General features: G+C 32.2%; 1 protein-coding gene across 1 annotated transcript; it reads right to left on the bottom strand.

Annotated features, from left to right (window-relative positions):
- Positions 1-6,967: 6,967 nt before the first annotated feature.
- Positions 6,968-14,908, bottom strand: LOC149901568 (cuticle protein 3-like). The gene is made up of 4 exons (XM_090110741.1): positions 14,749-14,908; positions 13,397-13,592; positions 11,475-11,702; positions 6,968-7,128 (listed from the first exon to the last, which is right to left on the bottom strand). The coding sequence occupies exons 1-4, from the start codon at positions 14,755-14,757 to the stop codon at positions 7,028-7,030; spliced, it is 534 nt and encodes a 177-aa protein (XP_089966867.1). The 5' UTR covers positions 14,758-14,908; the 3' UTR covers positions 6,968-7,027.
- Between the last annotated feature and the right edge of the window lie 2,891 nt (positions 14,909-17,799).

Consider the following 17,799-nt stretch of genomic DNA (forward strand, 5'->3'; position numbering starts at 1 on the left):
ACATATTGAGAATTTTAGGAAAAGACAGAACATATTATTACATTTATGCCTATATACATTTTATGCCTATATTTCTTTTCACACAAATATCATTATCAATGTTTCCATTGAGGTCCTACTTAACAAACAGGAAATAAAAGAGTCACATCTATTCGATGGTTTATAAAGTGTACGTGTAAGCGTAAGTGTATAAAGTGTACAAATACATCCAATGAAAAATAATATTTATTAATTCGACGTGTCCTTTCTAAACATTACGAGCTCTTCTTACATCTCACTCACACTTTCAAAGACGCCAAAATTCGTACTTCATAATGAGATCAAATGTTCGTAACCTGTATAATTTGTAAAAACGTGTATACACTTGCTATATACATCCAATGAAAAATAATATTTATTAATTCGACGTGTCCTTTCTAAACATTACGAGCTCTTCTTACATCTCACTCACACTTTCAAAGACGCCAAAATTCGTACTTCATAATGAGATCAAATGTTCGTAACTTGTATAATTTGTAAAAGCGTGTATACACTTGCTATAATTAACACAGTGACTTAGTGGTTATAGAGCCTAGTTTCTTCATGATTTGGGTCATGGAATTGATGATTTTTTTCTAACTTAATAACTTTTTTAATTATGATTTTTCTATCTAACTGTAAGTATTACTTTGTGTTCTTTTATCAAAATGAAGTTCGTACAATGTATGATGTTATATTTGAACTTACTACGACGTTATATGTATTTATTTCTTAATTATAACTAGAGCAAATGAAAGTGAAGAACATTTTAAAGGGTTGCATTGAAATAATAATTATATGAATAAAAATCGAACCCGATTACATAACATAACATTAAATTTAGTACAGAATCAAATGATATCAAAAGCTAATGTGAAAGCTCTTTAACATTGATATAATTACAAAATTGCAATCTCATATCCGCTAATAGTCACGTGTAGAGGTCACACGGATGCTGTGCCGTGTTGTGTATCAATATCTACTTAAATATATTTAAAATTCTCGAAATCAAAAGAAAGTGTTAATTTCAGAAAATACACAAAGGCAAAGGATTTTTATATAGGTATTTTAAAAATGTGTCTTTTCTGCAATTTTGTATTTACTTCAAATATAGCTAACTCATTTTATAGAACAAACACAAATAGCTGTTTTCGTAATGGCTTTGTAAACAAAAATAACATTTAATTACTAGGAATAATAAAATATAATTGTCAAAGATAATTGTAAAGATTATGAATTTCATTTACATAATAATAGCTTTGAGATTTAAGATCTTAATTAAAAATATTGTTACGTCTTTTGACCTAAATTGTAACTTAAAAAAAATTAAGGAGAAAGTCATGTGCATGGGTCAAACTCTTTAAAAATGTAGTGAAAACTTTTTCTTTGTTATTTGTTTCTATAACAAATTCTCGTGTCACAATGTTAGTTACCATTGACATACCACTCTTTCGAAATTACTGGACCGATTCACATGAAATTTTGTGTGCCTATCTTTAGATCTGAGAATCGGTCAACATCTTTTCATACCCCTAAGTGATAAGAGTAAGGCAGAACAACGTTTACCGGGACAGCTAGTTTTAGGCTAAATTTCTATCTATACTAATAATAGTATAAAGCTGAAGAGTTTGTTTGTTTGTTTGAACGCGCTAATCTCAGGAATTACTGGTCCGACTTGAAAAATTATTTGAGTGTTATAGATAGCCCATTTATCGAGGCAGGCTATAGGCTATATATCATCACGCTAAGACCAACAGGAGCGGAGCAATGCGGGTGAAACCGCGGAGCACAGCTAGTCCATAATAAAATAACGTTCTACATTCCGTAATATAGTATGAAACGTTAGCGAAGATTTCAACCTGTTATTGATATTTTGAAATTTTATTGTCTTACCAATGTTAACGCAATGCCTCGATCGTATAATTTATGATACAATGGATTACAGAGTAACTTTATATAGAGATATGCTTTCATCTAATTGAAAAAAAAAATTATATAAGAGAAGCACCTAATTGAAGTGATAACTGCGAATGTTTATATGTACAGGGTGTCCAGCAGCAGATTTCAATGTTTGAACGCTTCTAGTTTTAAAACGCGACGTGCGAGGGGGACGCGGGGGGTGTCATTCAGCGCGTGAGTTCTGCGGATTTTTTAGTGGCCATGGAGCAGTGGAGCGGAGAGCATCGCGCTTATGCTATTGAGGCATACTTTTCGGGTGATTTCGCTGGCAAAAACACGCCGTCGGTTTAATAACCATTATCAAATTCATCGTTTAAGAGATGGACCTTCGATAAATTTGATACAGTCGTGGCTAGCAAGGTTTAGGGCTACAGGTTCAGTCATTAATAACCCTAGGCCGGGACCAGCACCATCAGTATCCACGATAGAAAACATTAAACTTGTTATGAATTCTGTAATTGAAAATCCTCGTTTATCACTTCGCACACGTTCGTCGATATTGGGAATTCCTAAATCGTTTTTCATGTCATTATGTGAAAAAAGGTTAAGCTCCATCCATACTAAATTCAGATTATTCAAGATTTGCTACGGCTCATACTGCTAATGTGTCAATGAATTCAGTGCGGCAGTTATTTCCTGAAAAGCACATATCCCGAAACGGCACCATCCCGTGGCCACCCAGGTCACCAGACCTAAGTCCATGTGACTTTTTCTTGTAGAGCTATCTAAAAACTGTGGTTTACCAATCAAATCCAACAACCATAAGACAACTGAAGGAAAATATCCGGGCTGAAATAAACAGAATTCCCAGTTCCCTTTGCAAACAAGTTTTTCTCAACATGCGGAATAGATTGAGGAGTGTGTGAGAGTAGAAGGGCGGCATTTGGAAAATGTAATTTTCAGGAGATAAAATCCGCACTCGTCTTCTTTTGACTTTAATAAAAATATTTTGTTTAGAAATAATACTTCTTTTTTTACAAGCCCTCAAACATTGAAATCTGCCACTGGACACCCTGTATATTACATAAGCAAAATACAACGCAATACATTTCTGCTGATCAACTGTTTCTCAACAACTAATTATTTAAAATGTAAAAATTACAGTAGTAAAACAACTTAGAATCATCACTACCCTATTCATGCTTAGATCTTTAAAACTACGCAAAGGATTGCATAAGAGGGCTTCAAGAGATATGCTTGTGTGAAAATAATTTACTTAGCTACCAAAAGCCGGTGCGCAACGTTTGTATAAATAAAAATATTAGTCTCTACACTCACATTACTCTGTGCACATTGTACACACAAACAATGAAAAGTCGAACAAGATGCAACAATTTGTTTCGCTAATTACCCGAATAACGCGGTACAGACGAATTTATTTAATGAGATTTAGAGCTTTTGTTTATATGAAATTGTTTTATTATGTAGAGGTTTTTTGCGATCATTTAACTTCTAATAAACAAATCGTATAGTTTGTTAATTCTTTCATGAATGTTTTTTTTGATGAACCTTTAAATAAATGTTATTTGAGGGTAATATGTTATGTTAAAAAACTGTCATTATATTATTATAGAGACTTCACTGCAAAAATCTAGTATTATAATATTATTATTATCTGTGGCATAAATCATTATATCCAATTTAAAGTGGCACGAAAGTATTGTTTACCATAGAGTTTTATATGAAACTAGCTTTCCACCCACAGCTTCGCCCGCGCAGTCAAAGAAAAACCCGCATAGTTCCCGTTCCCGTGGGATTTCCGGGATAAAACTACTTCCCGGGGTAAAAAGTACTAGCCTATGTCCTTTCTCGGGTATCAAAATATCTCCATACCAAATTTCATGCAAATTGGTTCAGTAGCTTAGGCGTGATTGAGTAACAGACAGACAGACAGAGTTACTTTCGCATTTATAATATTATAGTATGGATGAATATAACACAGCTCAACAAAAAAACAATTTTTTTTTGTTGCCCTGGATATTTCTACAGATTTATATATTTCAAGTACCCAGTTTGCGAATGTAATCATTAAAATTATTTAATTGGCTCTAGTTTTTTTTTAATTTGGATTTTCATATGTTAAATTTTCTTACGGCCCTTCAGAATACGGGTTACTAATAAGTGTTTATTTTTTTGGTGAATTACGTTTTCTGCACATTTCTTCACTCAGACATAACCCTTTTATATAAAACTGACTGTAGAATATCAGAATAATAAATAGTTTCTGTAAAAAAATCATTTTTATGAACAACAATGTTCGGTTTGTATTGAATTGAAGAAACCCAGTAGCACTTGGTCAGCAAAGTGGATAGGTATACGAAATTCCCTTGATGTTTTTATTAATAGAATTAGACAAAGCAAATTCATTAGGAATAATTAATAAAGATGAAAATTTAGGCGTATGAGGGAATCTAGAAGTATAAGAAGAATACCCGACGGCCCTACAGGACGGGCGTGTCGAAAATTGATAAAAGATGAAAATTTAACAAAATTTTATAACTGATGCTGAATGTAAATTATGGAGAGATATAGTATTGGTTAATTTAAGGTAAATTTAAAACACCAAATTATAAAGAAATTGCACAACAGTTGTTAAAAAACTTCATTATTTTATGAGCAAATACGAACATAAAGCTACACTTTCCCCACAGTCTCCTGGATAGATGCCCAGTAAATCTGCAAAATTTCTGTGAGAAACAGGAAGAACGCACCGAAAAAGAAGTAAAAATTATGGAATAAAGGCATCAGGTTATATGGGACCGTCACATGATGGCAGATTACTGATGGTCCATAACAAAACTTTTGTCCCAAAATTAAATAAGAAGAGAAGCTTATAAAATCTATTTCCTTCTACTATTTCATAAGTTTTAATGATTTTTCTCTATTTTTATATCCATTTGATTTAATTAAATACTAAAACAAAACAATAAGTAAAACTTTTAATAAATAAATGATGTTAAACAAATATAGAACCTTCTATTTCATGCTGCGTTTTAGTCTAATAAGAAAATTAGGATTAAAAAAAAACTAGAGCCAATCTACCAAAACCATTAATAGTTTTATATATAATATGCATTAAATTATTCGAAACCACTTTCACATCCAGGGCAACAAAATCATTGTTGACCAGTGATAATAGGTATGTATATTGAGTAATAGTAGTAATAGCATGGTATTAGTTATATGAATGTGTGTGATCAGAAATAAATAGATTATTATTTTTTCGCCTTTTTTGAACCACTATTAAGAGCTTGTATAATGAATTTACCTAATATACCTAAGTTGTATAAAAATACCTTTAGTCAAAGTGTTTTATCATTCGATTATAACAATTCTATTATGTCACTGCATTAATATTTAATAGCATTGTTCATTAGAAAAACGAACCGTGGTGGTTTTTCATACATGCCCGCTATCTGGTAACGAAATCACGATATTCAAGCGGATGTGATAAAATCATTAAAATAATCGAACATTTTGTACAACTTATTAGTCTGTGGTTTATACTTATTAATGGGAAATTAAAAGTTTTTGAGAAATGCGGTTGATCAGTAAAATAACATGCTTAATATATAGGTATGTAAGCATTTAAGTTTTTAAAGTGAAACTTTTATTACATCGTCTCAAACTTTTTGGTCTGTGTAGCGCATGTCGCGTGACGGTCGAACCGTACGATACCTAATTATCGTACAAATACGATAATTTTGTGCCTAAGTTTCACTTTTACCGTGGTTTCATTAAACCACACAAGTTTTTTTTTTAGAATACCATTTTGACATTTAAAACATGGCAATAATGTTCATGGCCTTATTTTTGAGTTCCCTTAGCAGTCCCTTTAAATACTTCCTTCATATTTATTCCATGTTTGGTCTACCCTTTAAACAGGAACCTGATAAAGATGAGCTGAATATAATTTGCATAACATTATAGATTATAATGTATGCATATTTTATTATGGCAATTCGCTCTCGTTTGTTGTTTATGGACATTAATCACATACTGAAATTCTTAACATGCCTGTAGAGGATGTTTTCAAAATAAATAATATAATTTACTAAAAATTTCGAAAGAATTCGAAAATGTAATGTCGATGTTATTTATTATTTAGATTTATTTATAAATACAATATGTATTTACAACTAAACTTTACATTACAATTAAACATTATATGCACCTGCGCATTTCATCTACGCATGTAGCTTTTCTTAAAAACATATATAAATCTCGTGTCACAATGTTTGTCCTCAATGGACTTCTTAACTACTTAACCGATTATAATAAAATTCGCACACCATGTGCAGTTCGATCCAACTTGAGAGATAGGATAAGTTTTATCCCGGAAATACCACGGGAAAGGGAACTATGCGGGGTTTTCTCTGAAAACGCGGGCGAAGCCGCGGGCGGAAAGCTAGTATAATATATAAATCTCGTGTCACAATGTTTGTCCTCAATGGACTCCTAAACTACTTAACCGATTATAATAAAATTCGCACACCATGTGCAGTTCGATCCAACTTGAGAGATAGGATAGTTTAAACATGTAGGTACCACGGGCGAAGCCGGGGCGGACCACTAGTCGTTTATTAAGTAAAAAAAGATACGTTCAATATTCCTCGAAAACTTTTAATATTGTCCGCTTGGCATTAGCAAGCTAAGTAATAAACACAGTATAGTGTATTATTTTTTTCTGCTAAGCAATAGTTTATCTTATACTAATTAGTTTTGTAGATGAAGTTTTTGTAGAGAAAAGAAATATAGAGCTTTGACACATGAAGTAAGTACCTCACAGAAGGAAAAATGAATTTGTATAACTCACGGCACGTAAGTTTAGCGCTGACCTTGAAGTGGAGGGGATCTATTTGAACGAAATAAAGGCGAACTTGCCGTAAAACATTGAAGGTCACCGCTAGACCGTGCCGCGACATCTAGATGAAATTTTTGTAGAGACAGCAAAATGTAGAGCATTCTTAACAAAAATAAAACAAAAAAATACTGAAAATATACAACTTTATTCATAACATAAGATATATGACTATATATGGCACAGTAATTAGAATCTGTATGGTCGGTACACGGGGGTGACGTATCTCTGAGGGGTGTAGGTTCGGGCCGCGAACACACCAGAGTCGTACTTGCCTTCGTGGTAGCTGCCTGTAAATAAAAAAAATATACGTTATAATATGATACTAAATTTAATTAAATGTACTGTTAAAATAAAAAAAACAGATGAATAGAACTAATTGTATATTCATCAATCCGTTAAAATATCTCTTTTTTTAAATGTATAGGTAATAATGAAATAAAATAAAAAATATATAACGAAGTGTTATAAATAAACCGCATGTAAAGATAAATAAAGAAATAACAATATGCATTTCCTCCCCATTTTACTTTCTTCAAACAGTCAAAAATACATTTAACTTATTATATTTAAATTAAATTATTGTTTTTTATTTGTTATGAAGTAGGTACTGAGAGTAAAATTATCATAATTATCTATTACTAGATTTCCGCCCGCGGCTTCGCCCGCGTTTGCAAAGGAAAACCCGCATAGTTCCCGTTCCCTTGGGATTTCCGGGATAAAACCTATCCTATGTGTTAATCCAAGTTACCCTCTATATGTGTGCTAAATTTCATTGTAATCGGTTCAGTAATTTTTGCGTGAAAGAGTAACAAACATCCATACAAACTTTCGCCTTTATAATAGTATTAAGATTAAGATTTGAGAGAAAAGAAAAATGTATACACCCTATCAAGAGCAATTGGTTTTATACATTCTTCATTAATATTTTTTCTTCACCTAGTTACTTTTAAATAATAAGCCAGAACACCAAAGCATAAAAAGGTTTGCTAAAGTCATAAATTGTAATAAAGTTAGGTTTGTGATAACAAAAAGCTAACGACCAAGGCGGTCGGGTTCAAATAAAGTTACATATAATTACGACATAGTTCAAACTACTTTGATGAGATTTAAATATCAGGTGTATGCCATTAATTATGAGCATCTATCAATTTTACAACCTTCACTAATTCAGTGCCTCAGGCTGTATAGGGCTGTCAAAATATTATAATTCTAAGGTTCATTAACGCATTTTGATTTTCAATACCAATGCTGTTTGCACAGTAGTCATAAATTATTATTGTTTTAAGACGCCATTAAAATTCGTAAAATTAATTCAAGATAATATTCTACAATAACTATGTGAGTTTTTTACTTATGTATTACTATATACTGATGTTTAATAAAACAGGTAATCAAAGTCTGGTAGTTCTAACATTCAATAAGTTTCTATAGGGCATTTTAATTTAGGTAATTAGGTACTGAAAATGTTTGTTAATTTATCTTTAAAATAAAAACTTGTTTTATTAAAATTTATATAAAAATAAATAAAAATTTGTAGATGGCAACCCTAGCATCTATAACCATATTAGTAACGCTGGTGATATTATCTGGTAGGTAATTTTAAATATTGTGTAAACGAATCTTCCAGAAATGGTGGTCTAAAAACCAAATTATCAATTTATTTTAACAACATTATATGCTTCTGAAATCTAAGGTTATGGTGATTAAAGTTAAAGTTAATCGTAGTTTAGTTACTGTTAAATTAAATAGACTTACAATAATTAATAAATAATATTTTATAATTTACGCATTCTTTATGGTTATTTAATTGGTAGTAAGGTATTATATTTGGTAGCTGTGGCCTATGTAACGTTTTGCAGACTTGCTAACTGCAGCTAAACGAACTTAATTGAGTTTTGAATTTAAGAAAAGCAATTTGAATTTTAGCAATAAGATGTTAGAATAATAAACAACTTGTGGGTTGTCAAAGGACACTTGGATGGAACGAAGTTTTAAGTGAGAGAGCGAATAATGCGCACAATTATAGCAAAAAGTGTCGTGACAACTTTTCGTCTTAATATTTTCCGCCTAGCCCCCTTTAGAAACGCGCGATAAGGAACTTCGTTCTAAAAAATATGGGTATTTGGTAAACAACTATCACGGATTACAAATAGGTAAACGAAAATGCAGCGCATACATAATTGTAAAGCAAATTCGATACAAGTCCGTATTTTTTGTTGTACGCAAACACCAAAACAACAATGAACTAGTTTTATGTCCCGATAAATCAACGCCCACGCGAAAAAATTAATTATTTACATAAAAACCTAATTGATAATACGCCCATTGTCAATGAATATAGTTTATTTCTTTCAAAATATTAATATATGTATATTCAGAAATCCTTGATAAATGTAATTAAAGCCAAAAGATTATCTTTGAAAACAGAGCATTGTGTAATTTAAAATCAAAACCTATTCAAGTAGAAGCTAGACTTACTGCTGATAAATTTCGAAAACTCCATTAAGTTATGTTTAGTCGTTACTGTGTGATAGATAATCATAATATTATATTATGTCTTTATTGAAATGATTCAAGAAATCTGTTATTAAACAAACTACAAACAATAAAAACACTATAAAAATACACGACGTAAAAAATAAAAAAAAAATGTTGTGTGGTTTTATGAAACCACGGTCAAAGTGAAACTGTTCGAACGGTTCCGAACACTGCTTTGTGTAGCGCATGTCGCGTGACGGTCGGCTGCCGATTAGGTATACCTAATCGGCAGCCGCGATACACGCGACATGCGCTACACAGACCAAAAAGTTTGAGACGATGTAATAAAAGTTTCACTTTAACAATTCATCAAATTCCTTAGTTTCTTCAACTACATCGTTAATTTTATGAACATTCACAAGTCTCTCTACTCGATTACACTTTGTTGACATTAAAACCATAAAAAGCCTATTGGAATCTATATTTCAACATCGCCATTTCGAAATAATGTTAAATCTTTGAGTTAGAGCCTAATGAATACAAAAATTTATTTATATATGACACATCATCAAACACATCCTTGTTTTAACAATTTTGTCATAAATTATTATATGCATAATTATTAGGTAACTGTCCATGGAGGTGATATATTGTGATTATTTACGGGTAATTATATTTCTAGAGAAATAATTAAAGATTAACATATTAAAATTAAACCGTGTATATTTTTATAGGCATAGTTACCAAATTCAGTATGTAAGTTATAACACATTTAAAAGAAAAATAGCTTGGCGAAGAAATAAAGAAAACACTTTTTCGATTTTATCAATCAATGTTAGCTAAATTAAGATATAAGTAGGTAAGTTCAATCAAACGTAAATATTTCGAGTTGATTTCTTTCATTGTCATCAACTGGGTTATATTTACAAGGGAAAAATCACACAAGTTACGGTGTGATGAGAATTAACTCGGTTTTAACAAGTCACATAAGCTATTTTCTATCTGTCTCGCTTTTAAATAATAATAGTTTCAAAAAACTAAAAAACACGCTTTTTATAGAAAACCGAACTAAAAAATAGAATTTTTTTATCAAATTAGTGTATTGTCATCGGTCCTCAATAAATCTACAAAGTTTGAACGAAATCTGGCAGTTTAAAGTGGGTCAAAATCGCGCCCAAAGAAGTCGGTTACAAACATACAGGTGAAGCTAATATAAAGCGTGTAAAAATAATCTACGTGCGTAGGCATGAAAAGTCGGGGCGTATTACGTAATTTAATATTAAGACTAGTCATTTCTGGGCATGTTATTCTATATGCGATTTGTGTTGAAATTGTTTTGAATCTATATCAAGCTTGAGATCCTTATTAAAGGTTAAAGCTGTAAATTTTAAAGCAACTTTACTCAAGGCTTCATAAAAGCTAACTCGTAAAAGCTCTTCTTAAAAGCATAATATAAAGCTTTCAAACATAAATGCGAAAATTCACGTTACAACGGATAGATATTATGATATGATTTTATGTCTGGTATGATTAAGGGCCAATTTTTCAATCCTTGGTTAAAACTTATCCGTCCAATAAAGTATTACACGATAATATTAAAATTTAAAATGTCACCTGTAAACTGTCAAGTACAGGTAATTAGAATACATTTTTGAAATAGTGTAATACGTTATTCCAAGGATTGAAAAATTAGCCCTAAGATTGAGATAGATTGCAGGTTTATGATTTTTGATATCACTATATGGTTAGGAGGCTAGATAGTGATATAAATAATATGCAACTTTTTATCTTGGTGAAACATCTCATTCAAATGTTTTTTCTTTAATAATGCGTGATATTATGTCGATCGCGTAGTTGGTATTCATAGAAAACGTGGAATAAATTACAAGTTTATATAATATTAGTATTACAAGTATAAATTAATATTTTTGTAACATAAGTATTTATAATTTTGAAATTTTGAAACAAACTTTTATATTTTTAAATATGTTGTAGAATTCTCTGGTTTCTTATCTTCTGATGAACATTGTCGTTTTTAAATGTTTCGGTATTCATGGATACGTTACCGATATTTTGATAAGTTTTTATAATGATACTTCTAGACACTATTCCACGTCTATTAAATACTATTAATACTATTATTTATCTCTCTTACCATCATCAAAGATACCATTCGCCTCATCTCTTGCGTTCTCCTGGAGTGCCTTAGCGATCGCCTCAGGCACGGGGGGAGCTGTCGGTATATGCGCACCCTGGGCCTGGAAACCGTTCTCATCAGCAGTGTATCTGATGCTGTAGACCTGGCCATCATCACCGGTGTAGGAGTAGCCGCCTTGCGCTTTGATACCGTTGTTTTCAACGCCTGTTTCTTCCGCTTGGATACCTGGAATGTGGTTGTGTTGGGTTAAGTTTTGGTAGAGTTAATATGTAAATTTAGTGGAAGTTTAATAATACTAATATAATAAATGCGAAAGTAACTCTGTCTGTCTGTCTGTTATTCAATCACGCCTAAACTACTGAACCAATTTGCTTGAAATTTGGTATGGAGATATTTTGATACCCGAGAAAGGACATAGGCTACTTTTTATTACGAAATATGTACCACGGGCGAAGCCGGGGCGAACCGCTAGTACAATTATATAGGGAAAAGGTAAGAAATACTTTGATAGAGTTGTCTATGTAAATGTATTGGATGTGTAAAAATATGGATTTTTTTATACATAGGGATTTAATCATCGTTTCAAAATACTTCGGGAATAGGTATTAGAAATAGTACTAATAATAAAGTTAAAAAACATAGTTTTTTAGTTCATTCTTATCGTAATAATATACTTTTTGAATTATAATGAGCATTTTCAAACAGTTTCTATATTAAGTATACAAGTTTGCAATAATTATGATTGTTATAAAACAATTTGGACGGTTTCAATAATAATTAAGAGCTATTACGCACTGTCGACCAGTCGCCGGCGACTCAGTCTCTCCGCGACCAAAACAGAGAAACTAGGGGCAAGGAAACCAAGCCGAGCGACAGTGTTATTAGAGCTATTACGCACTGTCGACCAGTCGCTGGCGACTCAGTCGCCGGCGACTGTGACTTACTATAGTTTAAATAGGGACTTGCGCACTTAGTCGTCAGTCGTCCAGGCGACTCGGCGACTCGCCGCGTTGTGGCGACGCACAGGCGACTGGTGGTCGCCGGCGACCAATAGAAGCACGGCTTCAAATGGGAGCGTTCGCACTGCAAGCAACTGTCGTAGCGACTCTTGTAGGGACCGGATTCAGCACGAATGTACTTAGAATACTGTCGCTCGGCTTGGTTTCCTGCCCCTAGTTTCTCTGTTTTGGTCGCCGAGAGACTGAGTCGCCGGCGACTGGTCGACAGTGCGTAATAGCTCTAATCAACGAATGAATAGAAACTTCGGAACATTTGAATTATTAATTTTATGACATAATATAATATTTATAACCGGAAATTATTTATAGAATAGACTAACCACAAAATAATAATTAGATAATAAAGCTATAAATTTAAAAGTTAATCAATATGTTGATTAGTAAACATTTAATACCTAATCTTTCTTATATATAAAAATGAATCGCAAAATGTATTGGTAAGCGCATAACTCGAGAACGGCTGAACCGATTTCGATAATTCTTTTTTTAATATATTCCTTGAAGTACGAGGATGGTTTTTATGTAGAGAAAACGTAAATATGTACCACGGGCGAAGCCGGGGCGGACCGCTAGTATATTATAATATTGACGTTTTTCTTTGTGAAAACAAGACTTTTAAATAATTATAAATATTTAACTAACTGTTTAACAGGGCTTAAAGAAAACTAAACTTAGCCTGTGTAATCCAATAAAGATTTAGCTTTCCAATGGTTAAAAAAATTCCAGTTTCTGAATTAATGTCGATTTATCAAATTCCCTCAGAACATTGAAATACATAGACAAATGTTTTCGATATTTCCCTACTTCTTAGCAGAATACATAAACGAAAGGGCTCTATATAATTTACTTACTCTTAACTCATTATTGGCTATTGTTAAATTGATTATAAGAAAATCTCACCGTTCTCAGTATCATAAGCGAAGTGGTATCCATTTTCATTGGCATCAGAGACCGATCTCAAGATGGCGGCATTCCTCTCCAACGAAGCCCTGGGCCTCTCCACATAGTACTGTCTGTATTGGGGCTGATTGTAGTTCTGAGTGAAGGGAGGCAGGGCCCCAGCAGCACACAGGCTGATGATGGATGCGATGATGAGCTGAAATTTATTATAGTAATAAATTAGGAGGATACAATAATATACTAATATTATAAAGCTGAAGAGTTTGTTTCTTTGTTTGTTTGAACGCGCTAATCTCAGGAACTACTGGTCCGATTTGAAAAATTATTTCAATGTTAGATAGCCCATTTATCGAGGCAGGCTATAAGCTATATAATATCATCACGCTAAGACCAACAGGAGCGAATCAATGCGTGTGAAACCGCGGAGCACAGCTAGTTATTTTATATCGAAAAAACTCAACCACCTTTAAATTGTCAGAACTAAATCGAATTTGACCACATGAGAGACATCAACTTCGGATTTTGATGTTTGTGTTCTACCAATATGTACCACTGTAAACCATAGCTTATAATAACATGCAATTACTGACTACTCGATATTTTGACGTCATCCAGTAGATTAATAGCTTTGTAAAGATAAGGATATAGTTATAGGTATTTCATCCATAATCTATATTATAAAATATCTAAAATGACATAATAATAACCAGCTTAATAATCCACTAAAAGCTTGCATTTTTTTTTTAATTTTAATAAATAAACTTTTGTTTATTAAATTCTCTGTATTAAATTCACTTTCATGTGATAATTGTGAGTTAGTTTCAAGATGTCACTTTTTCCTAAGACTTTTTCAATGAGATCCGCGAAACTATTCAGTTGGTTATTTATTTTTAACAGCCTGTATGATATAAGGATGTTATCAATATAAATAAAATTTTAGCATAAATATTATAAAATAATATCATTGTAATAAAATGTGTAGTAATTAGTAATAATAAAGGCATATTTTAAGCGGTTAAACTCCTGAATTTGCGAGAGAGTATGTATGTAGAGAAATGTAGAGAAAAGCGTTAAAATAATTGCATCGTATCTATATGAACGAAAGTGATATGATTTTTAAAATAATATAAACAACTATGAATAATAAATATTGAAATAAGGAAGTGAATTCTAATTTAGGATAATTGAGTAATCGAAACGTCCACAATGAAATGATTCTCAGAGACTTATAATACTAAACAATAAATAACAATCGATTTTTACGGATGCCTTTGCAAGCCATGAACCTTTCGCTCGAATAAAAGGTTTTGCGAACTTCGTGATAAAAAAATTCAATAATAGGTCAAACGTACCAACTGCATGTTGACTGTTCTGGTAATTCTTCACGAATGATGATTCGAACATCTTGTCTAGTTTATATAGTAGGTGTTTCTGATAGCTTCAGTGTCAAGGTCGAAATGTAGGATCTCCAGATTATTACCACCCAACACCCAGGTGGCACACTCCCACGGAAACCTTTCACCCAAATGTAGCTCGTAACACAATTGAGTTAAGACACCAATTCCCATGCTACGCTTTTCGTTCGAACGCATAGATGGTGTAGGATGTAACAATTGTTGAATACGCAGGCTGTTTTAGAATGATTTAATTCGTCCACCGAATTTTCGCCTTTTTTAACTAGAGCTTTAGGTCAATTTTGCTATATGTAATTAATGTGAATTAGCGTGATTAGTTTAGTTTTTAACGAGCAGGTTAACCCTTGGCATGCCTGGTAGGGTCTGTCAGACCCACACTAACGCGCGAACCGTTGTAGTTCGTTTAAATTTGAATTTCGCGCCTCACCGTTTTTAGTAGCTGGCCGTTACTAACCGCGGAATGCTCTCCGCCCACTTCCTCAACCCGAGGCGAGCTACGAGCGTAAAAGGACGTGCTTAAAGTGCGTGCGGGTCCCACAGACCCCACCAGGCATACGGCGTGACTTTATTTTGTAAGTATTATTTTTCTTTTTTCTAATAAATATTGGAATTTGGCGTTAAATAATATTAGTTTGTACATTACATTATCCTATTTTATTGTTTTTTTCAGTTTAATCATGAATAAACAACTAACAGACGAGGATATAGCTAGTTTATTATTCTTTTAGTTGGATGAGGAAGACTTTGATTGAGGAGGAAGAAAATGATGCAGGCTCCACCACTTCGGATACTGAAATGGAGGTGCCTCTGTCCATCCATAAGTACATTTGTGAGACATGTAGTTGTCACATTTGTCTTGACCACTTGATTTTTCAATGCGCAAAGTGTTACCAAACCAAAGCTTTACAAAGTGTAAATACAAGTGATGAAGACTAATTATTTTGTAATTTAGATTAAGTATATGATAGTGCCTTACACTGGATTAAAGTCTGATTATGATCTCATTACTTTTGATACTAAATATATGTTAACAAAGTTATAGTCACGAAATGTTGCTTAAAAATGTTAGTTAAAGTTTAATTTCAAATATTTTAATAAAGTTGATTAATTTCTAATGTGATTTTTTTTACTATCTCTTTTTTGCCCTTTAAGCATGCGTCTTGAATCATTAAATCATCTTAAATAATAAAATTTTCAGAAAAAAATACCATTTTGAAATCGGGGTCTGAGAGACCCACCAGGCATAGAGTGTAACTTATGCCCACCAGGCATGCCAAGGGTTAATGTGATAGAGCAATGTTTATGGATAGAGTGTACGCTTCGATGGTCTGAATGAAATTTTGGATGCAATAAGCTATTTTATTGGCAATTAATGTAACATTTGGTTAAGTTTATGTATCGTATTTTTCACAACAACTTTGTCGTATTCTATATGGATGTGGCATGAGGCATTTTTTTGTAGTTGCGAATTTAGTGACAATTATTCATGCACGTTTCGAAGTCTCTTATTAAATGAGATAATATGATATGAGACTAAAATACTACAAATACATCGAAATCAAAGCCTACATTTATTTAGCTACTTATTATTTACTTGCAGGAACAAACATTGCATTTTTTATTTATTTATTAATTGCATATGATGACGACGCGGTTGGCGCAGTGGTAAAGTAAGCCTACTGAGCCGACGGTCCCGGGTTCGATCCCCGGTCAGGGCAAATATTTGTGTGATGAACTCAATTATTTGTTCTTGGGTCTGGGTGTTATTATCTATATATGTATTTATTAAATATTATATTTGTCGTCGCCTAGTACCCACAACACAAGCCTTAATTGAGCTTACTGTGGGACTAGGTCGATTTGTGTAATAATGTCCTATAATATTTATTTATTTATTTATATAAATGCAATAAAAATGATAAAGCAGATGTTTAAAATACGCTACCTAAAAGAGAAACTGCTTTTACGGAAAGGCTTTCAAGGTAAATTCGCCCAGAATGAAACTGAATTTTGTATGTGTAGGAAGCGTATGTATGGAAAGACTGGGTTTGTACGAAAGCGAACCTAATAAAGGTACTTAATATGTTTTATATATGTTAATGGCTTTTTTGGTTAAATATCTTACAAAACTTGTAAAGCAATATTATGTGAGTAGAATTAATCAAGTTGTCACTTTCGAAAAAAGTATATTTATTAAAAAGAAATTGTGTTTTCACTTTTCAAGAGCAATTATAATCGGGATTATATTAAAATTAAACTAACTAATTGTTACAATAATGCAATTCATAAAACCAAGAGTCTCTAGATAAACAATACACATAGAACCTACATAGACCTTTTTTCAGTTTCTTTCCAAAAATAAAATTATTCCTGGAAATGCCTTGTGAAATTTCACTTTATCAACATAATGAATAGAACGCATTTCACTCGCTTACGTACGCAGCCCAAGAAAGCTCTCCTATTATTATTATAAGCTCTTATACGTATATAGGAATATAAATAATAATGTGCAGCTTTTGCAACATTTTTCAATGCTGTTCCGTTTCTATTTGCTGTAGAAGTTTTGTATAAAGTTTATATCTTTTTGAGCCTAGAATATTATAAATTATTATAGAATTTTATGTTATTAGATAGTAATTTTATTTTTCAGGCAGATATCGGTCATCGAACTTTATGAAACAACAAGCCTCTTACCCCAGCTTTACCCGGTTTTTAATAATACAAAAAATATCCTATTTCAAAGCTAAAAATTGTAGCTTTTTTTAGGGAAAGATTTTCATAATCGGATCACTAGTTTTGAAGATCATCCTTACATACATTTTAACTCTTTATTTATTTATTTATTTATTTATTATTGCCTTATTAGTATAATTAAATTAAGGGGTTGTGTGTATTTTAATTAAATATATCAAGGTTAATGATACAAATAAGCTGTGGGTAGTATTTTATATCAAGGTGCGATTCCTACACTAAAAATATTTGTGTACC

This window comes from Colias eurytheme, chromosome 16 (assembly GCF_061535395.1).
Source record: "Colias eurytheme isolate Ceu_HAF_F1 chromosome 16, ilColEury1 Martin Lab GWU primary, whole genome shotgun sequence".
NCBI classification, from domain to species: Eukaryota; Metazoa; Arthropoda; class Insecta; order Lepidoptera; family Pieridae; genus Colias; species Colias eurytheme.